At 44.6% G+C, this 26,367-nt stretch overlaps 1 protein-coding gene across 1 annotated transcript in view; it reads right to left on the reverse strand.

Moving 5' to 3' along the window:
• Positions 1-26,367, reverse strand: part of HEATR4 (HEAT repeat containing 4) — a 132,802-nt gene that overhangs the window by 88,939 nt on the left and 17,496 nt on the right. The window contains exons 4-6 of the mRNA XM_030215365.1: positions 13,087-13,230; positions 8,244-8,447; positions 167-310 (exon numbers count right to left, since the gene is read on the reverse strand). Of these exons, the coding sequence (XP_030071225.1) occupies positions 167-310; positions 8,244-8,447; positions 13,087-13,230 (492 nt within the window). The remainder of the gene's footprint in view (positions 1-166; positions 311-8,243; positions 8,448-13,086; positions 13,231-26,367) is intronic.

Here is a 26,367-nt window from a genome sequence, read left to right on the forward strand (position 1 = left end):
TAACCCCTAGTGATGCTAAGAATAAAGGAAAACTGTCAACTGTAGCTATAAAATAAGAGGAAAAAAATGTAAGAAAATCATATTGATGTAACACATCTTAATCTACAGTCTTTCAGAATTCCAGAACTCGTCAAATTCATTTGGATTGTATCATTTTCCCACTGACCTAAAAAAGTGGTGTCTTTATAATGCCTTGGACGTTCGAGTGCTCCACATGCACATGTTGCTAAAGCATTGATCTTGCAAACATCATGCATGCCTTCTAGGTCTCTTTTTAGTTGTTCCACAGTGATATACCGCCAATGCACATCTGGTGAAGCAAGTCATAAGCAGAACAATTTCAACTGTTCAGTTTCCTTTTTATAAAATGTTTATTGCAATTTTTAAATAAACCATCATACGAGGCCAAACCACTTGTACAGTAAATAGGGTAATGAAACCAAATAGGAAAAGAAAAACAAAGATAACAATAATACAATGCAAGTCAACTGAAGTAATATCCACCCCCTCTATTAAACCTCCAACAAGGAGGGGGAGGAGTCCACAGGAAATACAGGAAATAAAAATAAATTAATCAATCAATCAATATCCAAAAAGGAAAAAAAATCACACATATCAATTCCAATCCCAAGTTAACAATCCTAGACCAGAATAGTTTTTTCTATCCATCAGGAGCTGAAATTTCAGATTGCTTAGAAAAGTTTTTCATAAGGAATTCCTGCAGTTGAGAAGGGTCGAAAAATGTAATGAATATTAGTAAGTCTAGACATACTTCATTGGAAATTTAAGAAAAAGACTCTTCACCATATCTCAAAACATCTTGAGAGAGCTGCAGACTTTCTACAAAAGTCAGGAAAATATCAAATATGTTGACCCAAAAACATCAAATCCATATTATGGAAAAATAATCACATTATTTTCTTGTCATTTTCAAAAATAAACGAGGGAGGGGCGCTCAGTCTTGTATCTTCTCTGACGGTGCCTCTGACATCCGTTTTACATTCAGACTATCTGCTGTGACTTGTGAGAGTTCACCTTCAGATCTTAGCTCTCCACCATGCTTCAAAAGAATGAAAAGTAAAAAAAACCTTGCTAACTGGAGGGATCGCCTCATAATCTTCAAATTTTCCATCAGATACTTTTTAAACAGCTCTTCAAGGCCAATATTGGACACTCAGTTGAAGTTATACACACAAATATTAAGACACCTCAGTCTGTTTTCAACCAACTCCAGTTTATGATGTAAAGCCACACTGTACTTCACTACTAGTTGGAACTGTGCAGGGACCCGTAGTCTTGCAAGAGTATTGTACCCCATGCAGTTCTGAGGAAAGCCGGCATAGGAGGAAACAACACTAGCAGGTAAGTGATACTCACCAGAGGAGGGTCAGATGATTGTGCCCAAGGGGTAGCATGTTGGGAGGGAAGATTACTGAGCAAGGAGATGGGGGAGACAGAAAAGAAGGTGATTGGGTGATAGGGCTGGGTGAAATTCTTCAAAAATAGGGGGGAAATAAATCCTGATAAATACATAAATAAAATGTAAGAAGTGCCATTCTGAGTCAAATGAATGGTCCAATAAGCCCAGGCAGAGATGTAGCTAGGACTGAGTGGGCCCTTGATGCAGAATAGAAGAAACTTGATTTTTGTCAGTGGAAACTGGGTCCACATACGCTGTGAATTGGGCCTTCTGAGGCCTCTTCCTAGGTATCCAAGGCCTTACCTTTGGCCTGGCTTTTGCTTTTCTTATCTGACATGCCGGTGTTTATACTGCTTTGTCTCTGAACCTCCCTGCTACAGCCAGAGACCTTCGCCTGTCTCCTTATCAGTTAGTAACCGAGAGAAACATTCCTTTTTTTCTGTGGCTGCATATATTACCCTGGCCAGGTTCTGTATACATGTGCATGTTCTGATTGGTCATCCTGGTCAGGTCCTGTCATACCTGGGCTGGGCACAGCAAGAGAGCATTTTTCTTCTTTTTCTTTGGCTTTTTGCTCTGATATTCCATCTCTGTGCACTGTGGAGATATAGCCGCAAATCTCTGCCGTACAAACCCTTCATGTCTCCTCCCCGTGCTTGAGAAACTAGACTATCATGAATATCATCTATCTGTAACCAAAAGCTGTCTGGAATTTGGCCAGTGGCGTAGCCAAACAGCCAATTTTGGATGGGCCTGAGCCCAAAGTGGGTGGGCACAATATTTTCTCTGCCCTACAGCAAAATATAAATACATTAGCTAATAAGGATCCTCAAGCTCTGTCAGCTGAAGACTTTCTCTGAAGGTGGCCAGAACTCTCTTTTACCAATCTTGGCAGGCAGCAGCAACATCCATAAGCCACTGATGCCAGCACCCTATGCGTGCTTAGCTGTCGGTGACAAGTATGCTATCACCAACTACAGAGCTTGGTAGAAGGAAGTTCTGGCCGTCTTTGGAGGAAGTCCTCAGTTGGGGAGGCTTAGGATCCCTACCAGCCATACAGCAAGGGTCAGAACTGGTGTTAGACATGCTAGGGCTCCCTCCCTGATCCCCTCTCCTCCCTGCCTTCCCTCCAATTTCCCCACCTGCCATTACTGTCACACCAACAGACCCTCACCAAAGACCATATCAGAAATAAAAATAGTTAGACAAAAATTGAACTCAGAACCACAGCAAAAACAGGAAGTTGTGATAATGGGGGCGGGACGCGGCAGAGGAGACGCTTCCGGGTTAGAAGCAGTAGGCAGTATGTATGAATCGCTATCGCTGCTGCTGCTGCTGAGACAGAGGGAGGTAGATGCAGGATCGTGGCAGTGGTAGGCAGCGTCTGGATTGAAGAGGGAGAGATGGTAAATGTTGGACATGGGGTGGTGAGCAGGAAGAGATGCTTTAGGGGGAAGCGAGAGATGTTGGATGGGGCACAAGGGAGGGGGAGAGGCAGTGGAAGGGAGGAAGAGAGAAAATGCTGCATGGGGGGAGTGGGGAAGAGAAGTGTTGAACCCATAGCACAAGAGAGGGAGAAATGGCAGAAAGTGGGAGAGAGGGAGATATATTGGACCTGGGGGGTGAGGGAGAGAGAAACACAGGAGGTGGGGAGGAACAAAACATTTTGAAAATGGACCAAAAAAAACAAAACATCCAAAGCACAAAATCTTGTCCAAAACAGTATTTTTGGAAAAAAAAAAAAAAAAAAAAAAGAGAGAGAGAGACCTTTTTCTTTTTTGAAAATGACCTCCTTTCCTATTCAGATTTTGGATGTTTTGTGCAAAACATCCAAAATTGGACTTAGACATCATATCGAAAATGCCCCTCCAGTAACTTTGTAAGTCTAAGTGCTTTGAAAATACACCTCTATGTAACATTCAGGCTTATTTTCGAAAGAGAAGGTCACCCTTTTTCGACACAAATTGAGAGATGGGCGTCCTTCTCCCAGGGTCGCCCAAATCGGCATAATCGAAAGCTGATTTTGGGCGTCCTCAACTGCTTTCCGTCGCGGGGATGACAAAAGTTCCCGGGGGCGTATCGGAAGCATAGCGAAGGTGGGACTGGGGCGTGCTTAACACATGGGCGTCCTCGGCCGATAATGGAAAAAAGAAGGGCGTCCCTGACGAGCACTTGGCTGGCTTTACTTGGTCCAGTTTTTTTCTTGCGACCAAGCCTCAAAAAGGTGCCCAAACTGACCAGATGACCACCAGAGGGAATCGGGGATGACCTCCCCCTACTCCCCCAGTGGTCACTAACCCCCTCCCACCCTACAAAAACTTTAAAAATCTTTTTTGCCAGCCTCAAATGTCAAACCCAGCTCCCTGACAGCAGTATGCAGGTCCCTGGAGAAATTTTAGTGGGTGCAGTGCACTTCAGGCAGGCGGACCCAGGCCCATCCCCCCTACCTGTTACACTTGTGGTGGTAAATGTGAGCCCTTCAAAACCCACCAGAAACCCACTGTACCCACATGTAGGTGCCCTCCTTCACCCCTTAGGGCTATGGTAGTGTTGTACAGTTGTGGGTAGTGGGTTTTGGGGGGGCTCAGCACCCAAGGTAAGGGAGCTATGCACCTGGGAGCAATTTCTGAAGTCCACTGCAGTGCCCCCTAGGGTGCCCGGTTGGTGTCCTGGCATGTCAGGGGGACCAGTGCACTACGAATGCTGGCTCCTCCCACGACCAAAGGGCTTGCATTTGGTCGTTTCTGAGATGGGTGTGCTCGGTTTCTATTATCGCTGAAAACCGGGGACGACCATCTCTAACATTGACCTAAATGTTGAGATTTGTGCGTCCCCGACCGTATTATCAAAATGAAAGATGGCCGCCCATCTTGTTTCGATAATACGGGTTTCCCTGACCCTTCGCGGGGACGTCCTGCAAGGACGTCCTCAGGAAAACTTGGGCGCCCCGTTCGATTATGCCCCTCTTTGTAGGTTTATGTGCTTTGAAAATGAGCATCATTATCTGTTTTAGCTGTACCTAATGCTTGGTAACTTTGAGTAAACTAAACTACAGACTAGTAGAGCTGAACCCTGATGGCTATTTAGCAATCTACTAAAAATATTGATAAGCAAAACATTTTATGGCTGCCAGTAACCTCAAGATTTCTGTTAATGCTGTAGAACGTCACTGTTCACGTGGCCATCAGGAAGATGCTAGACTGGGGCGCTAATGCTGACTTGAGAACCAAGTGTTAAAATACCTGAATATATTTCCAGAATACTGCTTTAATATATTGTATTATTTTGGTGTGCATTATTTTGAATTTTTTGATACATAATTCTCTATAGTGCATACAGTGTGCAGAATTATCTATGGCGTTGCACCAGACTACATGACTGCACTAATTCATCGACCCATAAGAAACTTGATAACTACAACAAGATCATACCTAACCCTCCACTACCCCAGATGCAAAGGCCTGAAATACAAATCATCGTATGCCTCCAGCTTCTCCTTTATAAGCACCCAACTCTGGAACTCATTGCCAAAAGACCTGAAACTCATGAACAACTACCTAAAACTTCAGGAAAAACCTAAAAACGCACCTTTTTCAGAAAATCCCTTCCTTCTACATCGTCATAACCTCTCAACCACAAAAAAAATTAAACGAAACAACCTCATGAATTAAAAACTATGATGCACTCCTCACTCCTGCAAATGCCACCTATGCTACTAATGATCATTTAAGACTGACATTTTGTAATCATTTCTCTTGTACTATCTAAGCCACATTGAACCTACCTAAGGGTAGGAAAATGTGGGATACAAATGCAATGAATAAATAAATAAATAATACCATCAGTAACTGAGATACTGGGTAAGTCAGCTGGTAGATAATGAAAGGGTCCTTCCTTATTGCATTCAAAAGTGCCCCAACTGTCCTTTTTTTTTTTTTTTGCTCTTACAGGGGGAGCAATGTTCCCTCTAAGCTGCACTAAATGTCCAGTAGCTGAGTAAAATTTAGAGTAGCTATAAATATATAGTTAAATTAAATGCGAAAAAATAGGGAAAACATAAGGAGCATGGCTAATAGAATTCTTTCCAACCTCCCTGCAAGTGTTTATGTATACGTCTGTGTGCACATCTGTGTCTGGATCTGTAAGAAGCGCTCATAGAGTAATGTAAAATAAAACTTTTGCTCACATCAACTCAGTCCTTTGCTTGCACAGAAAAGTTTTTGCTCACATCAAGCGAACATTTCTCCCTGGTCTGGCATCTCTCTCTTCCTCCCTCTGTTGGTCTAGCATCGCTCTCTCTTTCTCTTCTCCCCCCTCCACTCCAGAATCTGTCCCCTTTCTCCACTTCCCTTTTGGTCCAGGTCTCTCTCTCTTCCCTTTGCTCCCCCACCCAGTCTAGTATCTTTCCCCGTTTTACTCCAGGTCTGTGCTGTGCCTGGGCCTCTAGTCCCCCCCCCCCCCCCATCAGTCCTCCAAACACTCCAGTGCATCACTGGTTGAGGCCTTGGTGAAAACAGCCTCTTTATGGCCAGTGGAGCCTTTCCTCTGCGCATCCTGCCCACAGGAAGTAGCATCTTTTAGGCAGGACACAGAGGAAAGGCTCCACCAGCCAGAGAAAGGCTGCTTTTACCGCGGGCTCTGCTGGCAACATATTGAAAGATTGGAGGACTGGAAGAAGGGGGAGGGGAGCTAGACAGATGCCAGACCCGGGCGCGGGGGGATGGAGAGGGATAACGGGTGCAATTTCAAGCAGCCCTGGGCATTTTACCAGGCTTGCTCAATGGTAGTTAAGCACCGAGCCCAGGGCAAACAATCTTGTTGGGCTTCTTCCATCATATTGTTCATTTTAAAACTCCCATAGACAAGGTTCTACATAACTCTGACTATGGAGGAAAAGTGGCAGAGAAGGAAACAGCAGTTAACATGTACTGCTTGCTGACTTCTCCTACTGACTGGAGGACATTGCGGAGAACTGACAGACCTCTGTGGGCAGCAGTAACTCTGGATAACCCTCTCCTCCCACACACACAGACTCTTCTATCTGCCAGCAGCCAACTTATGAGGGCGAAAATCTGCTTTGGAAGCCATTGAATTAACACAACTGAGATGGCTCTTCCTAAATATTTGTGCTCTAGGCATTGGTCTTAGTTGCCTATATCTTAATCCCTCTCTGATTGAGCCAAACATCCTGTTTCCAACAGTGGTTAATCCAGATCAATAAGAAGTATCTGGAAAATCCCATCCCTGTTCATAGGAGCCAACTTTTCAAAAGTATTGGAGGTGCTAAGCCCAATGGAAATAATCCCTCCCTGGACACATACAAGGATTTTTTCCAATATTGGGGGTGCTCAAGCACCCACAGCACCCACAGAGTCGGCTCCAATGTCCCTGTTGCTCATTCCTAGATATGGAAGGTGGCAATCCCCACTCTTGCCTAGCTATTAATCTGTAATGAATCTGTCCTCCAGAAACTTGCTATTACCTTTGACCACATCCTTAGGCGATAAGTAGTAGGAAATATTTTTTCACTCAAAGAATAGTTAAGCTCTGGAACTCACTGCTAGAGGATGTGGTAACAGTGGTTAGCGTATCTGGGTTTAAAAAAACTTTGAACAAGTTCCTGGAGGAAAGGTTCATAGTCTTGTTATTGAGATGGGACATGGGAGAAGCCACTGCTTGCCCCGGGACTGGTAGCATGGAATGCTGCTACTAATTGGGTTTCTGCTAGGTACTTGTGACCTGGATTGACCACTGTTGGAAGCAGGGTACTGGGCTAGATGGACCATTGGTCTGACCCAGAATGACTATTCTTATGTTCTTAAGTTCCACAGCTAATGGTACATTAACAAAATTGTTTTAAATTTGCTACCTGTAAGATAAATGGACTGTTCCTTAGGCCTAGTACTATTTGAAAGAATAAATAACAATTCCCTATTTACCTGTTCCATCCCACTCATGGTTTTATAAAACTCTATCATATCCTTCCTCAGTTTTATCTTCTCAAAATTCAAGAGCCCTAACCAGTTTTGACTCTCTTCAAAAGAGACCTGTCTCATCCCCTTTATTATTTTATGAAAAAGGAAGTTGATTATGCCAGGGTATCAAGGGAGTTAAGGTAAGGGTAGTGCCTTTACTACCCACCCCACTATGAACGTCATCTCTTGCCAACTGACATTTCCTGATGTAAAAATGGAAATAAGTCCTTTTGTAGGTGATTTAGTGAGATGCTAGATAACCCTAACTGTCTAAAGTCACCAAGAGCCAGTGGTTTAGGTAGCACTTTAGCCTTTTTCCAACAGGTAGATACTTGGAACAAAGTCTGCGATACTAGCCGTGTGCTTTGGATCCAGTCAAAAATCTGTCTTATGGAATCTTCTATGATCTCATGGGTGAGAACTTGAGCTCCACCATTGATGGGAATGAGTGTAAGGGAGATAAAATCTGTTTCCTTTGATGGACCACTTGAGAACTCCCTAGAGGTGGAATGTAGATCAGAAGTGGCAGCAGAGGGTATCTGAAGTGTAGAACAGTGATCTTTTATTAGATTTAATTTAATGTGCAATGTATATCACTTTTTCTACCACCACCTCTTTGTCTTTATCTTCAAAGAAATTCTCTCCATTGTGTGACACATCTGTAAGCCTATCTTGCGCATCTTCTTTGCAGACTTCCCCTTTGAAAATTTGTATAAGGTTGAAATTTGCCCTCAAAAAAGTATAACAGCAGAAACAAGAAATCAACTGAGGAACCCAGAATTACAAATCTGCACAGAGGTTAGCATATTCACAAAGCAGCGAGATATGGCATGTAAGAGTTTACTCACTTAAAAACCAGGCTTTCTTCCAGTCTTTCACCATGTTCCAAATGATATGCAAATGTTCTGGGGGTGTGGAAATCAAACTCATTTCTTTCAACTCTTCTTCCTTCATGATTTTTCTTACAGGTGACTTCAAGTTCACGTCTGCCAAAGTATCTACTGGGGTGGGTAATGCAGTCCACCGAGGAGCTCCTTTCACAGGCTTCAGGTCTATTCCAAACAGTAAGATTTAATTTTCTAACCAGCACTGCGGTATCTCATCCCTCTTCCAAATTACACCATGACCCTCCCCTGTTTAAGGCTTCCCTACTTGTCACACTTTCTGTAAACTTCTCCTGCCCATCTGCTAGGATAGCGTATAGTATACTGTGCGAACAGACCAATAAGATTAAAACATAAATATAAAATAAAGTGGGCTAACCATGTAAGGACTCCATTCTAACCTGCATCTATTTAATAAATGAACATCATCACAGATAAGCATGAGTTTTAAAGAAGTAATCTACTCTATTTTGGAAAAGTATATTAAACCATTTCCTAAGGCTCTTCTTGGGAACCATGTAAGGTGAATGTTATAATAATATATTATAACAATGACAGAAACTATAAGGGGACTCAATGAAAGCTGGCACATAAACAGTTATGTCCCATAATTAGTTATATTTCTAAGATTGCAGAGATAACCGGTTATGTTCTGGCACATAGCTAGTTATCTTTGCGATCTTAGAAACATAACTGGTTATGTTCTTTATATTATCACACTGCTCTGTTAACTTTGGAGGTTTGGCATTTGGGTGGGCAAAAAACACTGATGGATTAAGGGGGCAATCCCACTAAGCCCTCCAGTGAAATGCTGCTCAATAGCAGCTGGTCACTAAATCCTAAATGTGCTTGGGAGCAGGCATAACTCCCACCTTCATCTTTCAGGACATAGACATTTAGTCCCCTTCTGAAATGGAGACTAAATAGCTATGATCTTGCCACCCCCTTGTCCTGCCCAAAACATACACAGGCCACACCCCTTTGCCATCTGCACGCACTTGGGTCTAATACGTGCATTTTCCAGGCTTTCTAACATGAGGACTTAGATACTTATGCAAGATAAACATTTAAGTATTGGTTTATGCGTGTATTAATCCCCGAGCCATAACTGTTTGAAAATTGGTGGACATGAATCATGATTAGTTTGTGTGTGGGTGGATAGGAGTCAACTTTTCAAAATGATTAGGAGTGCACAACTGAGCACACATTCTATAAGGAACCACCTAGTTCTAGGCAACAGGTATACATATAAATCACCTTTTATAGAATCGCATTTATATCAGCCGAAGGGTTGTAAGTGGTTGCACTTTATATATAGGCATATTTTCTGCCATTTGTGCTAGCATTCTTTGAAGAAAAGTAGATGCCTACTTCCTTTACAGAATGGGCTTAAAATAGGCACCTGCTTATTCTCTTATTTGGCACCCTGTTATAGAATTACCCTCATGACTTAAAAGGTTATGGGGGTGGGGCACCACTATAGCAATATCCCCACCCCTCCATTCACAGTGCCCTGCACAACCACATAGATCACCCCCCCCCAAAGCTAGCCCTGAGCTGAGTCAGCAGAGCAGTACTAGCAGCAAGAAAGGAAGCCAGGATTCAGTAGTTCAGGGATGTCAGTCCAGTCAGGTTTTCAGGATTTCCCCAGTGAATATGCATGAGATCTATTTGCATGCACTGCCTTCACTGTATGCAGTGGTGTGCTGGAGCTGGCTCACAAGAGCCGGTTGTTAAATTTTTAAAGCTCTTGCGAGCTGGTTGTTCTGGCAGGCGAGCCGGCTCCCAGGGGTGGCGCAATCCGGCGGTAAGTGAGGTAAGCATGGCAGGAGGGCGCCACAAGCTTACCTCACCTCCTGCCACTCTGGGGGGGTTTAAATCGTTGATTTACCTCCGTCGCAGCAGCCGCAATGGAAGCCTATCTTTAGTCTTCCCTTCGTTCCCGTCAGTGTCCCGCCTTCTTCTGACGTCATTTCCTTTTTCCGCGAGGGCGGGACACTGACAGGAAACGAAGGGAAAGCTAGAGATGGCCTTTCACTGCGGCTGCTGCGACGGAGGTAAATCAACAATTTAAACCCCCCCCAGGACGGCAGGAGCAAAAAGAGGGATGTTGGGGGGAGAAGAGGGCGGGCAGGTGGACATTGGAGCGGGAGGGCAGGGTAGAGAGGAGCATCGAAGCCATCAATAGAGATGGATGGGAAGGCAGGGCCCAGGGAGAGAGGAGAAATTGCTGGATATGGATGGATGGAGGGGCAGGGGAGACAGGAGAATCGCTGGGTATGGTAGGCTGGAGGGGGGCAGGGGAGAGAAGAGAATCACTGGGTATGGTAAGCTGCAGGGGGGCAGGGGAGAGAAGAGAATCGCTGGATATGGGTGCTGGAGGGGAGCAGGGGAGAGAAGAGAATCGCTTGGTATGGGTGGCTGGAGGGGGAGCAGGGGAGAGAAAAGAATTGCTGGGTATGGGTGGCTGGAGGGGAGGCAGGGAAGAGAATCGCTGGGTATGGGTGGCTGGAAGGGAGGCAAGGGAGAGAAGAGAATCGCTGGGTATGGATGGACAGAGGGGGGCTGAGGTGAGAAGAGAATTGCTGAGCATGGATGGATAGAGGGGGCAGGGGAGAGTAGAGAATCACTAGGTATGGATGGATAGGGGCAGGGGAGAGGAGAGTTGCTAGATATAGATGGATGGAGGGGAGCAGGGGAGAGGAGAGTTGCTGGATATGGATGGAGGGAAGGGGGGAGAGGAGGGTTGCTAGACATGGGTGGATGGAGGGGAGGGCAGGGGGAGAGAAGGGTTGCTGTACATGGATGGAGGAGAGGGAAGGGAGAGAGAAGAAATGCTGGACATGGATGGAGGAGAGGGAAGGGAGAGAGAAGAAATGCTGGACATGGATGGAGGGGAGGGAAGAGTGAGGAAGGAGATGAGATGAGGGAAAAGGAAGAGAGGAGAAAAACTGCACATGGATGAAGCTGGATCCACTGGACAGTCAAGTCTGAGGAGGACCCAGCTTTTACTTATGGATGTAGGGCAAGAAATGAAGAAGAAAGGCGGAAAGTAAAAAAATAAATGGAAAGGAAGCCCTGGAAATGGAAAGAGGACAGATAGAAGCAGAATCAGATACTGGGCCAGCATGATCAGAAAAACAAAGTCACCAGACAACAAAGGTAGAAGAAATCATTTTATTTTCATTATAGTGATTGAAATACGTTCACTTTGAGAATCAGGTGCTCAACATTAAAAGTTTATATTTATTTACGTATTTATGGCATTTTATCCCACATTAAACATGAATTAGATTGGAACCTGGGATCATTTACTTTTTTTTTTCCTGGAGTAATGCATTGCCCCCCCCCCCAGGCTCTCTCCCCGGCTATAGCCAGCTCTGCAATTTGGGGGGGGGGGGGGGCGCTGAGGTGGACGGGGGAGGTGCAGAGGTGGACAAGGGCACAGAGGTGGACCAGGGAGAGAGCCTGTTGTTAAAGTTTTACCAGCACACCACTGGATGCATGCAAATAGATTTAATGAATATTCATTGTGGAAATTCTGAAAATCCGACTGGCAACAGCTGTGGTTGGACACCCCTGCAGTAACTGATTCAACAGGAAAACTAAACCAAGAGACGCATATAGTTGGGAGGCAATATACCTCTAGCTCCCTTCAAAACTCCGCCCATCTCTCCTTTTACTTCTTGTTGCAGCCAAGCTATTTCTTTGGGTCAAAGCAGCATAATGAGCCCACTTAGTCCATCCCCACTGTCTCCCATGAGATGTAAAAAGGGGATGAATAGGTGCCATATTTTCAAAATGATTAGGGATGCTAAACTCAACAAAAGTGAATGCTCCCTAGTCAGAGTAATGGTATTGGGGGTGCTCAAGCACCCACAGAGCTGGCACTTATGGATCTGGTGTGGATGATGTGTAAAACAGAGCGTGGGTTGGAGAGGGTTCTTGGTGGCTGCTGCTGCCAGTCTTCTCCTTCTGTAGGTGGACCTGAATTCCCTGCCCCCCTCTGACTCAACTCCTGCCCTCCTACTTTATCTGTCTGGCCACGCATGCACAAAAACACACATGTATACAGACCAACAGATATAACCTCAACGTACAGTCATGCTCATTTTTTGCAAAATGAACCTAAAAACAAAGGGGAAAGTGAAAAATGCCATAAATACAGATAACCTTTTGCATCTGCTTTTTTATGAAAAACAATACATTTGAAAATGCAGTGCACACCTGTTATGTTATTTATTTATAAATATTTATCAGCTGCCTGCCCAAAATACCTGCTCCAGGGAACTTCCAGAAAGAATGTACATAAACACAATAGACATAAAATAGCAATCAATAAAATCAAAACGTCTAAAAACACTTCCTCCAGATAGGGCTAAAAATGCATGCATTGTAGAACAATGTGCAAACTTTTTTTTTTTTTTTTTTTTTAATCTTGTTTATTAACAACCAGAACATTTGTTACAGTGTCATTCTCAAATACTGATTACAATAAAAATCATTCTTGGGATTTTTATAATCTTACTACATAGCCCCTATCCCCCCTATCCTCCACCCCCCCCCCCCCCCCCATCCTAACCCAAACTTTTAACCAGGGCAAAGGACAGCAATTTTCAGACAGCCTATTTACCTGCATGAATGGATTTGAAAATCACCCTCCCCTTAGACTACAGAACATGAGGGATCTTACTTTCTCCCCAATAACAAATATTCATTTTTTCACAGAGCTAATTCCAGTATTTCACCTTAGCATTTAGTTTAGATCTGCTGATCCTTGTGATGGGGAAAAAGTAAAGAATATTACCAGAGCCTTTCTGTTTTTCTCTGAAACTCCACTGCTCACAGGACACAGGAAAGCACTTCTGAAGGTGCTTGAGGTACTCATTGTGACTTGACATGATGATGGAATCCTTGGCAGCATCTCGTCGATACACAATTTTACCAGCCCCTAAAATCATGAAACCAAGAGACTCAGGATCAGATAAAAAAGGGCACAAATGTTTTGAAAGACTGCAAGCCAATGTTTTTGCACAGTTTTAAAATAGCTGTTCTTTTGCCCAAGGTTTTAATTTCTCGTGGTAATGAAAAGGAGAGAAGAAGACATCATTGCTGGTATGGCTCTCTAAGCAAGGAGTTCTACATGGATGTATGAGACATAATAACTTTACATGCACCCTTGTGTGAGGGGGTTTATAGAACACTGCCCCTCACCTTAAGAATAGTCCCTCAGATAGTCTGAGCTACCTTAAAACCACTAGCCCTACCAGGGAGGAAGTGAGAAGGGAGGGGTGGAGCTGAAAAGACAGGAACCAGGAAGCAAGTATAAAAGGCAGGCCCAGAGTGGGGTTAAGAAACAAGGAGGTTTAATGACAGGAGCCGGTATGATCCTATCTGGCCCATTATCTGGGATGAAAGCAGTGGGCAGAGCTTGCCACCATATTGGCCAGAACAAAACAATTGCTATCTGTGACAAAACGCCTAGTCACCCACCTGGGGGCTAACCCTGCGGCCATCTGGAGGGTCTGTCACCAACACAGCTAAGGTCCACCTGCACCTGCCACTTGTGCTGTACACCAGCACTCTCCTCCCACCAACTGGGTCACAACCGTCTCTGGGCGAGTCTCCCGCTTTCAAATTATCTCCAGTGATTTCTAGGTTACTGGAGGCCACACTGCCAGGGGTCCCACAGTTCCCAGAAAGCACCCACAAACCCAAACCTCCAGGATTCTTAGTCAGTCCAGACAAGCAGAGCAAACAAACAATTATATTTATTTTCATAAAATATTGAACAGTGAACTATAAAACAGATGTGAAAAAACAGCACACAATAACAGGTAACAGAAATGAACAGGTAACAGAAATAGGATTAATTATAAACTATCTAAACATTTTATCACTACCTGAATAGTGCCTGAAAAGTACAGGAAATATAGCTGCTAATCAGTTACAGAATATAACTGATCACAGGGTCTCAGCAGATAGGTCTTTCCCCCTCTACTTCCAAACTGAGATCGACTAATTCTCCAAAGACAAGCAGGCTGATATTCTCACAAGTGGGTGACGCCACGTCGGCCCCGGAGGATTTTAAAGCAAAATCTAAAAATCTCTTCTACGGCGTTCCGTCGCGCGAGCGAACGCACTGCGCATGTGCGCACACCTCTTCCCGCTCGCCGTGCGGACACGCCCCTCAGTTTTTCTTTTTCCGCGTCTGAGGAGACACGGAGTTCGTTAGTGCTTCGTGTTTTCTTCAGGTCCTCGGAGTAAAATCTCTTTTTTTATTTTACCCTTTTTGGGTGTTCTTTATTTTTTCATTTGATCCTTTCATGGCAGGCTCATTGTGGCTTATATATACAGGTACTTTTTTGTACCTGGGGCAAGGAAAAGTTAAGTAGTTGCCAGAGTCACAAGGGGCTGTGCCTGAAAGGAAAACAAAGCATATAAGCTTCTCTTTTTCTTTTTTCTTATAAAAGTGCTGGCATATTGTTATCTGTGGGCTCTCTCTCGCCAGCAAACTAAACAAGCCCACATTTTTAGGATCCATTTATTAAAACTTTACAAATGGCTCTCCAGAGCTGTGAGAGCCTGCTCCAGCACACACAAGTGGTGAAGGTGTATGTCACAGGAAAAACCAGGAACCTAAGCAGGTGCATTCCTGGTCAGTCACTGAATGGGCAACCTGGTGACACAATATCAGTGGTGTAACCTTTGAAGTGAGTCTCCACCCGCCTCGGCGCCTCCTGCTATGCAGGTCATTCGGGCGCATCGGAGGATGTGTCTTGAGCCGGATCATCTCCCTGTGAAGCGCAAGTAGTGTCTCAAAGACGAGACGTATTCTACTCTGCCAGGGATGCCCAAAGGAGATCATTCTGGAGTCCGACAGAGACCGATGCACGCTGGGTATAGTTATGCATCGAATAGGTCTCCACCTGCCTCGGCGCCTCCTGCTTGGCAGGTCATTCGGGCGCATCGGCGGATGTGTCTTGGGCCGGATCATCTCCCTGTGAAGCGCAAGTAGTGTCTCAAAGACGAGACGTATTCTACTCTGCCAGGGATGCCCAAAGGAGATGCCCAGAGCTTTGCTCCCTCGGTTATGGAGGTATCCGGGCTTCAGACATCAGTCGGTGCCGAGAGCGTTGCTCCCTCTGTTATGGAGGTATCCTGGCATTGGACGTCGATGCACCGGTACATCGGTACCAGATATCATCGGTGCCGTGGATACCATCGGTGCCAGGTGTCATGGGTACCGTCGGTACCGAGGAGTATCGATACCAGGAACATTGGTACCATGGTCGGTGTCATGGGTCCCGTCGGTACCGGGTATCATCGGTACCATGGGTCCCGTCGGCACCGGGTATCATCGGTACCATGGGTGCCGTCGATGCCGAGTGTCATCGGTGCCATGGGTGCTGTCGGTACCGGGTATCATCGGTGCCATGGGTGCCGTCGGTACCGAGTATCATCGGTGCCATGGGTACTGTCGGTACCGAATATCATCGGTGCGTCGGTACCGAGGAGTATCGATACCAAGAACATTGGTACCATGGTCGGTGTCATGGGTCCCGTCGGTACCGGGTATCATCGGTACCATGGGTCCCGTCGGCACCGGGTATCATCGGTACCATGGGTGCCGTCGATGCCGAGTGTCATCGGTGCCATGGGTGCTGTCGGTACCGGGTATCATGGGCACCATCGACTATCGGTACCAGGTATCATCGCCCATCGGTACCGAGTATCATGAGTGCCATCGGTACCATAGTATCAGGTATCGTCGGTACCGTGGATACATGGGTATCAGGTATCATGGATGCCGTCGGCACATGAGTACCATCGATACCAGATATCATGACCAGGTACCATCGGTGCCATGGGTGCCATTGGTACCAGGTGTCATGAGCACCGTCGGTGCCATGTGTACCATCGGTACCGTCGGTGCTGTTGGTGCCGGATATCATGGGTACCATCGGTACCACATGTCATGGCTACCATGGGTACCATCGATACCAGATATCATGACTATCATCGGTACCAAGTACCATGGGTACCATTGGTACCGGGGTCCATCGGTACCATGTGTATCATCGGTACCGTCGGTGCCATGGTCTAGCAGTCTGGTTTTGATTCTCTTGCATTTCCAGACTTTGTCCTTGGCTTCGGGACCATGGGTACCATTGGATGCCATGGGTGCTACCGCCTCCTGCGGCATCTAGCTTTTCATCTGGTCTCCTTCACCGATGCTGCCTCTGGTATGGGTGTTCGCACCCTACTGGGGCAACTTCTCGACCCATAGTAGCCTCCATATCGGACGTGTTTGGATCTGAGCTGCTCTGTTTGAGTAGTTAGTTCAGTTCAATGATGGTCATCTGACATTACAGTGGAGATTGTGAATCCCAATGCCCAGATGCTAGAGGTCCTGGACTACTATCTTCACCTGAGTCTTCTGCACTCAGAACAGATAGGAGTTCTAAGAACTTACTTCGGCGCCCCCGGGGCCAGAGCATACATCCTTAGCCTCTTTTGGAGAATGGCGTACCAGGCTGGCATGATTGCATCCCAAATCAAGTCTTGTCAGATCTTTACGAGCATTCCCACCGGAGTAGGCTAGACCTTTTCACCAAGTGGTCAGGTAGCACACGGTGTGTCGCAGGTTCCTGTCCAAGGGCATTTTCGACACTTGTAATGTAACACCTAGATTTCTGCTCTAGGTACAGTGATGCGCAGACTCTCATGACTGTGTGCCTCTCTCCTGGAGGAGGAGACTCAGCAGAAAACTGTAGATATGCTGTGCATACACTTCCTCATCTTGGAAGTTCTTTAGAGAGAGGAGTAGTTTTCCTTGTGCCTTAAGGGGTCGTACCTATACTCCTACTTCTCGACAGCCGGTTCGGGCTATGCCTCAGCACGCTCGTTCTAGTCAGCGGCGTGCACCTAATCAGGCCCCTGCAGCTATTCCCAAGGAACCAGAGGGGTTTTTGACTGGCTCCAATTCAGTATAGCCACTAAAAAAAAAAAAAAAAAAATGTCCGTACCGGCCAATCTGCCTGTCGGGGGGGAAGTTTAAATTTTCTCCACCAAAGGTGACTTCTTTTATCCTCCAACCGGTAGGTTTTTTCAACTAGTCCGGTTAGGATACATTCTCAATCTGGAATCAAACCCTCCACATTGTTCATTGGAAGCTTAATCCTTTAGCTTCCATCAAAAGTGAGTACTTGCAGAGGAACTCTCTGCTTTTCTCAGCGCCAATGCAGTCGAGCCCGTTCCACCAGGGCAAGAAGGGTTGAGATTCTATTCCAGGTCTTTCCTTGTGGGTTGCGTCCCATCATAGACATAAGGGGCCTAAACAGATTTGGTTCAGGATGCTTTCCCTGGGCATCCTTCTTCCCATACTTCAGGAAAACGATTGGTTATGCTCTCTGGATTTACAGGATACTTATACTCTCTTTGCATCCAGAGTATGTTTTTTCCCTAGTGCCTGGCTGTTGTTGCAGCATATCTTCATGGACTGGGAGTGCATGTGTTCCCTTAACACGATGATTGCCCGTCTCAACAGATTACAGCACAGTACATATTGAGACTTCTAGACACATGGCTTCCACAGTTCATGTAACTCCCATGGCACTTTTGCACATGACATCCGCTCAGTGCATCCTAGCTTCCCAGTGGTATCAAGTTTAGGGTATCTAGAGGATGTAACCCAACTGTTCGCCAGTCTTCGGTATTCCCCTCAGAGGTGGTTAATTCTCTCTATTTTGATTCTGAGGCATCTTACTCAGTCAAAAGCTGCTGACGAAGGTTGCATCCCTCCTGGCTATCCAACCAAATTATTTTAATTCAACAAACAATCGGGTTGTGATGTACTCGATAACAAAGGAGTACTGGATCTTGCCCTCTGAGTCAGGATGCCATGCAGATGTAGCGGTGGGCCCGCAATGTGGCATGTTTTCTCCAAGCCACTTATCTAATTGGCGTAAACAGCAGTCTGGCCGACAGGCTGAGCAGGATAATGCTACAGTTGAGCATGCCTATAGTTCGAAAGACCCCTCAGTGGATCTTTTTGCTACTTAGTCCAATCGCAAAGTCCCTCAGTTCTGTTCCAGGCTGCAGGTTCACGGCAGGCTACCATCGGATGCCTTTCTCCTTCTTTGGGAGACAGGTTTTCTGTATGCGTATCCTCCCATACATCTGGTGGAAAAGACTTTGCTGTTTCTCAAGCAAGATTGTGGAGCCATGATTCTGATTGCTCTTTTCTAGCTGCGTCAAATAGGATTCCCTCTTCTTCTGGAGTTGGAATGTTTTCCAGCTCTCATTACGCAGAACGAGGGGGCACTTCTACATCCCAACCTCCAATCTCTGGCTCACACGGTCTGGATGTTGAGAGTGGGGTTTCGTTGAGTTTTCCAGAGTGTCTCCCGACTCTTGCTTGCTTTCAGAAAAGATTTCACAAAGAGGTGTTACTCTTTTTCATGGAAGAGGTTTGCCGTCTAGTGTGACAGCAAGGCCCTAGATCCTGCATCTTGTCTTATACAGACCTTGCTTGAGTTCTTTCTACACCTGTCTGAGTCTGGTCTCAAGACCAACTCTGTCAGTATTCATCTTTGTGCAATAGAGCTTATCATCAACGTGTGAAAGGTCAGCCTTTAGCTGTCCACTTCACGAGAGGTTTATTTCTCCCCTAATATTGAGAGAATTCCTTGTATGTGTCTAGGGGAGATTATTTCTGTTGGGCTTAGCACCCACAATAATTTTGACAGTTGGCTCTTATGCTTCGGTCAGAGTTCCTATCACTCCTTATCCAGTATCTTGGGGTCCCAATGTCGTTTTCATCCAGCTGCTGCAAGCTCAATTCGGGCCACTGGATTCCTGCCATCTGAAGTATTGGACCTGGAAGGTCGTTTTCCTTAGTGGCTGTTCCTTCAACTCGTAAGGTCGGTGAGCTTCGGTCTCTAGTAGCTCAAGCGCCTTACCTTACTTCTCATCTTAACAGAGTAGTTCTCTGCATGCAGACAAAGTTCTTACTGGCGCTGGTATCAGAGTACCAGCTGATCCAGTCAGTTGTCTTGCCAACATTCTTTCTCCCTCATCTTACAAGCCCTGGCGAAAGCAAGCTCCGCACTTTTTGCGTGGAGCAGACGAGCTCCCTCGGACGGTCCGCCCAGTTGTTTATTTCTTTTAATGCCAGTTGCTGTTGGAAACTGCATAATTTCTTCTTGGCTAGCAGAGTGCATCTCCTTCATTTTTGTCCAAGCTGGACTGACTCTAGAAGGCCATGTCATGGCTCACAAAATTAGAGCCATGGCTGAGTCGGTGGCTCATCTAAGATCAGTCACTATTGAAGAGATCTGCAAAGCTGCGGCGTGGTCATCAGTCCACACATTTTCATCTTACTACTGCCTTCAGCAATAGCCGACTCGTCAGTCGGTTTGGGCAGTCGGGGCTGCAGAACTTCTTTGGGGTTTAGAATCCAACTCCAACCCTCCTAAGCCCATTTTTGTTCTGTTCCAGGCTACACTCATTTAGATATTTCTTCTTTTCAGGTCAATTTTATTCTGGCCTCGCCGTTGCGAGACTCAATTGACCACTGTTTGTTGTGTTGTGTAAGCCTGGAAGCTAGGGATACCCCACTTGTGAGAATATCAGCCTGCTTGTCTTTGGAGAAAGAGTAGTTACTTACCTGTAACAGGTGTTCTCCGAAGAGAGCAGGCTGCATATTCTCACAAACCCTCCCACCTTCCCCTTTTGGAGTTGTCTCCTCCATCTTTTGGATTTAACTGAGGGGCGTGTCCGCACGGCGAGCGGGAAGAGGTGTGCGCACATGCGCAGTGCGTTCGCTCGCGCGACGGAACGCCGTAGAAGAGATTTTTAGATTTTGCTTTAAAATCCTCCGGGGCCGACGTGGCGTCACCCACTTGTGAGAATATGCAGCCTGCTGTCTTCGGAGAACACCTGTTACAGGTAAGTAACTACTCTTTACCTCACAGTTAGGCGGGAAAAAGAAAAACAAACTGTCACTTCTGGTACAGCTTTAAAGAAAACAATCGCCATCTGCTGGCCAACCAGAAGAAATAAATTAGCCACTAGAATGGCTTTGTAAACCGGAGGGGGTGGGGGGGGGAACTACTCAATCAGAAAAGTAAGGAGTTTTTCCATATGAAAATCAAAAACATATAATCCTCCCAAACTGAATTATTTAAAAATCTTTTTATTGTTATTTAAGGGGGAAACAAAAAGGTCAAAAAATATAAATACAAAAGTGGAGAAAAAGACATTCAAAAATTTCACAACCAATTTACAAACACACACTGGGTTGGAATTCTAAACAGTCTAAAAAAAAACTGGACTTGCACAATTCAAAAGAAAGACTCCTACTCCTCCCAAAACACAATCATAAGGAACATCTTATATACCTAACACAAAAAAGGACACACACTTGATATCATAACAAACAAATTCGAACTGGATTCAACTATCATACTCACTGACACAAGGTGGACACCTACATTATGGTCAGACCACCATAAAGCAAATGTCTAACTCTGCTGGCGAAAAACACACATAAACACAATCAATAAACAGGAGCGAACAACATACACAATGAGAGGAAAAATAGACCCCACAATATTCTGGCAACAGATCTACCAGAACGAATGGTCAACAAACGCTGACACCATCCAATTCCTCCAAGAATGGGACGATCTATGTACAACAACATTAGACAAAATCGCCCCAATCCAAACCAGAACATCACACAGGAAAAAAACAAATCCATGGTTCACCGAAGAGCTGAAAAAACTCAAAACACAAGTCAGGAAACTAGAATGAGAATGGAACAAAAAGAAAGACGAACAAACACTAAACGCATGGAAACTACTGTGGAGAAAATACAAATACACCATAAAACAGACCAAAAGACTACATTACAAAACAATAATAGGACCAAACTACAAAGACACACATAAACTCTTCAACCTTGTGAACAAACTGTTAGACACCACACCAGTTACAAACAACGGCAAAGATGTACCAGATGTGGTCAACCTTGCGAAATACTTCAAGAAGAAAATTATACAACTACGACTCAAAATACCTGCCAGCCCTATTGAGTACGCCACACTTTTAGATTGTCTAGATCCAGAAGAAGGAACATACCCTGCAGACAGAACATGGACCGAATTCGAAATACTATCAGAAGACCTCATCTCTGAAACTCTGAAAAGATATGCCAAATCCCACTGCAAACTAGACACGTGCCCAAATAACCTCATGAAATCTGCTCCTCAACAATTCATAATAGACCTAACGAACCATGTGAACTTCATGCTACAAAACGGACTTTTCCCAAAAGAAAAAGGAAAAATCTTACTCACCCCAATTCCTAAAGATACAAAGAAAAGCACGAGTGAAATAACCAACTACAGGCCAGTAGCATCTATACCACTAATAACCAAAATAACCGAAGGAATGGTAACCAAACAACTCACAAACTATTTAAACAAACACTCAATACTGCATGATGCCCAATCAGGATTCCGATCAAATCATAGCACAGAAACAGTATTAGTCACTAGATTTAAACAAATAATTGCGACTGGCAACAATATACTCCTCCTACAATTTGACATGTCAAGTGCCTTCGATATGGTTGACCACGGAATCCTATTACACATACTCGAATACTTTGGCATTGGAGGAAATGTCCTGAATTGGTTCGAAGGGTTCCTAACCCAACGTTCGTATCAAGTCACATCAAATTCGACCACGTCTAAGGCATGGACACCTGAATGTGGAGTACCACAAGGATCACCTCTCTCACCAACCATTTTCAACCTAATGATGATCCCTCTGGCAAAACTCCTATCAAACCATAACCTCAACTCATATATATACGCTGATGATGTGACAATATACATCCCCTTCAAACAAGACATTAACGAAATCTTCAACGAAATCAATCAAAGCCTACACATCATGAACACGTGGGCAGATGCATTTCGTCTGAAATTAAACGCAGAAAAAGCTCAATGCCTGATACTCACCTCCCAATACAACACAAAGGAATTCACCGCTATAAACACACCAAACCTAAACCTTCAAATCTCAGAAACGCTAAAAATCCTAGGAATCACTATCGACCGCCACCTAATGCTCAAAACTCACGCTAACAACACAACTAAAAAAATGTTTTACAGCATGTGGAAACTGAAAAGGATAAGACCATACTTCCCAAGATCCGTCTTTCGCAGCCTAGTGCAATCCCTCGTACTCAGCCATCTGGATTACTGCAACTCACTATACGCAGGTTGCAAAGAGCAAACACTGAGGAAACTTCAAACAGCCCAGAATACGGCAGCCAGACTTATCTTTGGAAAGCCAAAATATGAAAGTGCAAAACCATTACGAGAGAAACTGCACTGGCTTCCACTCAAGGAATGCGTCACTTTTAAAGTATGCACATTAGTCCACAAAATCATTCACGGCGAAGCCCCAGCCTACATGTCTGAGTTAATAGACTTACCACCCAGAAACGCCAAAAGATCATCCCGAACCTTCCTTAACCTCCACTTCCCCAATTGCAAGGGCTTGAAATACAAGGCGCTACACGCGTCAACCTTTCTCACATGAGCACGCAGTTTTGGAATACACTGCCGCGCAACTTAAGAACGATCCATGAGCAAGCTTCCTTCCGCAGATTATTGAAGACCCATCTTTTTGAAAAAATTTACGGAAAGAACCAAAACACATAAAGTTCATACTTACTGTTCATTAATGCATCATACATCCACTTCTGAACTCTCATTCCCGTAATATCACATCACCCATACCTTTACTCACAGAAGGATATATACCATATGTCTTCATGCCTTATTATCGCCCTCTAAGCTCCAATTGTCTCCTTCCAACGTTTCAATGTTTGTGTTCCATTGTTACATTCCTTAACGACACCTCGATTGTCTCGCATAACTCTGCACAATGTAATCCATAACCAATCTGTAACAAATTGTATTTCCATCATTTAACTCATATTGTAAGCCACACTGAACCCGCAAAAAGGTGGGAAAATGTGGGATACAAATGCAATAAATAAATAAAAACATGCAAGCTTTAAAATAATTTGGGATTTAATGGGTAACCAATGGAAATTGATCAATGTAGGTGTAACATGATCCGATCTCTTTTGCCCCATGATCATCTTAGCTGCAGTGTTTTGCAGTAATTGCAGTCTAGAAGTCAAGTTGGCTGAAAGAAAACAATATAGGCCATTACAATAATCTGATTTAGAGAGGATCATTGCTTGAACCAAAATTAAAAACTGTTTCATCTCAAAGCAAGAAAGGATTTTTCTTAAACAATACAACTTATAAAAAGTAGATTTTACAATTGCATTAACATGAGGCTTTAAAGATAATGAAGTATCTAAATATACACCTAATATCTTTGACACCTATCAACCTTTAATATGGAGCTATCAGGGAAGGTAAATCTGAAGGTATATTCTTGCCCACTCGATCTAACCAGACCAACTTGACTTTATCCTTATTGAGTTGGTTGGACTACTAGATGACCAAGGGATACAAGGAGTGCTTGGAGAAGATAAGGTAATACCTACAGGAGGTGATCTCTCCACAGGAGAAACGAAAGACAAATATACGAACAGTGGATCCAAAAGAAGTCCTCTCACAAATGATGTTTCCCAAACAAGGTCTTTATTGATTTAAATAAAGACCTTGTTTGGGAAACATCATTTGTGAGAAGATAAGGTAATAGCAGAAAAACAAATCCCCCTGTTTACTAAGCCGCAATGCTGAGATAGCAAGGCTTAGTAAACAGGGGGGTAGATAGTTTCTTTATTTCAGTCTTTTTTGAATGAGGATGTTGTGGGCGTTCCTACACCTGAACCTTTCTTTGATGGTGATGATTCAGAGCAAATGAAGCACATCATAACTGTAGAAGATATAACAGTTCAAACTGACAAACTCAAGAACAACAAATCACCAGGGCTATATGCTATTAACTCAAGAGTCCTAATATATATATATATATATATATATATATATATATATATATATCTGTGTGTGTGTGTGTATGTGTGTGTATGTGTGTATTGTGATAAGACACTGGCATGTCCTTATCAGAAAGGAAAAGAAACAAGCCAAACAGTAACACAGTAAATGACGGCAGATAAAAAGGCCTGTACGGTCCATGCAGTCTGCCCAACAAGATAAACTCATTTTACATGGTATGTGATATTTTATATGTATACCCGAGTTTGATTTGTCCTTGCCATTCTCAGGGCACAGACCGTAGAAGTCTGCCCAGCACTCTTCTTGTACTAAACGTTCTGAAGCTAATGTCAAAGCCCCTTAAAATTTACACTCAAGCCCATCCATATCTATTCAGTCACAATCAGACTGTAGAAATCTGCTCAGCACCGGTTTTGCTTCCTAATTCCACAGATCCATTCTTTCTAAACAGGATTCCTTTGTGTTTATCCCACGCATGTTTGAATTCCATTACCGTTTTCATCTCCACCACCTCCTGCGGGAGGGCATTCCAAGTATCTACCACCCTCTCCCTGAAAAATACTTCTGACATTATTCCTGAGTCTGCCCCCTTCAACCTCATTCATGTCCTCTAGTTCTACCGCCTTCCTGTCTCCAGAAAAAGGTTTGTTTGCAGATTAATACCTTTCAAATATTTAAACGTTGGAGTGGAGGAGTGGCCTAGTGGTTAGGGTGGTGGACTTTGGTCCTGGGGAACTGAGTTCAATTCCCACTTCAGGCACAGGCAGCTCCTTGTGACTCTGGGCAAGTCACTTAACCCTCCATTGCCCCATGTAAGCCGCATTGAGCCTGCCATGAGTGGGAAAGTGTGGGGTACAAATATAACAAAAATAAATGTCACCCGTTTCTCCTTTCCTCCAAGGTATACATGTTCAGGTCGGCAAGTCTCTCCTCATATGGTTTGCAATGCAAATCCCATACCATTTTTGTAGCTTTTCTTTGCACTGCTTCCAGCCTTTTTACATCTTTAGCAAGATGCGGCCTCCAAAACTGAACACAATACTCCAAGTGGGGCCCCAACAACTTGTAGAGGGGCATCAACACCTCCAAATCCTATCAGTGCTCACTTTAAAATAAGTGGAAATTACCAAGTAACTTGCTGACTGTCACAGGAGAAGTTTTAAAGAAGTTTTAGCTCTATGGGTAAAAACAGGGGTGGCCTGACCATTAGTCCATCTGAGGTAGGGGCCTTAGGTGGAACTCTTTCGGGTGAAGCACCTCTCCCTCCCTTCCTTCCTCCAACCTATTCCCCGAGTTTATATTCTTTCTTCATGTTCCAAAAGCCAGCAGTGGCAGGCATGATTACCATACACTGCCCTGCCACCAGATCCCGCCTCTTCTCTTTACTGCAGCCACCTCTCTGATGTAACTTCCTCTTTTCTCAGAGGCAGCCGCAGTAAAGAGAAGAGGCCAGTGGGTGGCAGGGCTGCAAATAGGAATCACTGCCGCTGCCGGCTTTTGGAACTTGAAAGAAGGTAAACTCGGAGAACGGGGTGGAAGAAGGAAGGGGGGGAGATGCCAAATCTCGGCCGTGCGGAGGGGCGGCATCTCAGCCCTACGTGGACTGCCCTTGGGTAAAAGGAACTCAGAAAAGAACCCAGGAAGGGAAGACACAACACAGAAGGGGAAAGAGATGGAGAGGGACGGGAAGCCTTAAGTCCTGAAAGGGAGAACAAGGGTAGCTCTCCAAGAACAGGGTTGGAGACAGAGCTCCTCTCTCCCAGTCTCCATGGAAGGCAGTCCTGTTAGCCAAAAAGGGAAGAGAAACCACCCTGAAACAGACATTAATGCTAAGCCTCACTACAGGCATCCACGTGGAATAATTGGAGTTTAAGAGAAAGAGGGGGAAGAAAGTCCCAAGGTCTAAACAGTATTCTGTGGAAAAGGTACTTCAATAGGAGTGAGTAATGGTTTATTGTAGTGTGTCATTACTCCTAATAGAAAGAAGAAAGGGTAAACTAACTATACTAACATTGGCTGATGTTAAACTGAGCATTGCTAGTGTAGAAATGTGCCTGTATGTTGAAAAA

The sequence above is a fragment of the Microcaecilia unicolor genome, chromosome 9 (assembly GCF_901765095.1).
Source record: "Microcaecilia unicolor chromosome 9, aMicUni1.1, whole genome shotgun sequence".
In the NCBI taxonomy this organism is placed as follows: Eukaryota; Metazoa; Chordata; class Amphibia; order Gymnophiona; family Siphonopidae; genus Microcaecilia; species Microcaecilia unicolor.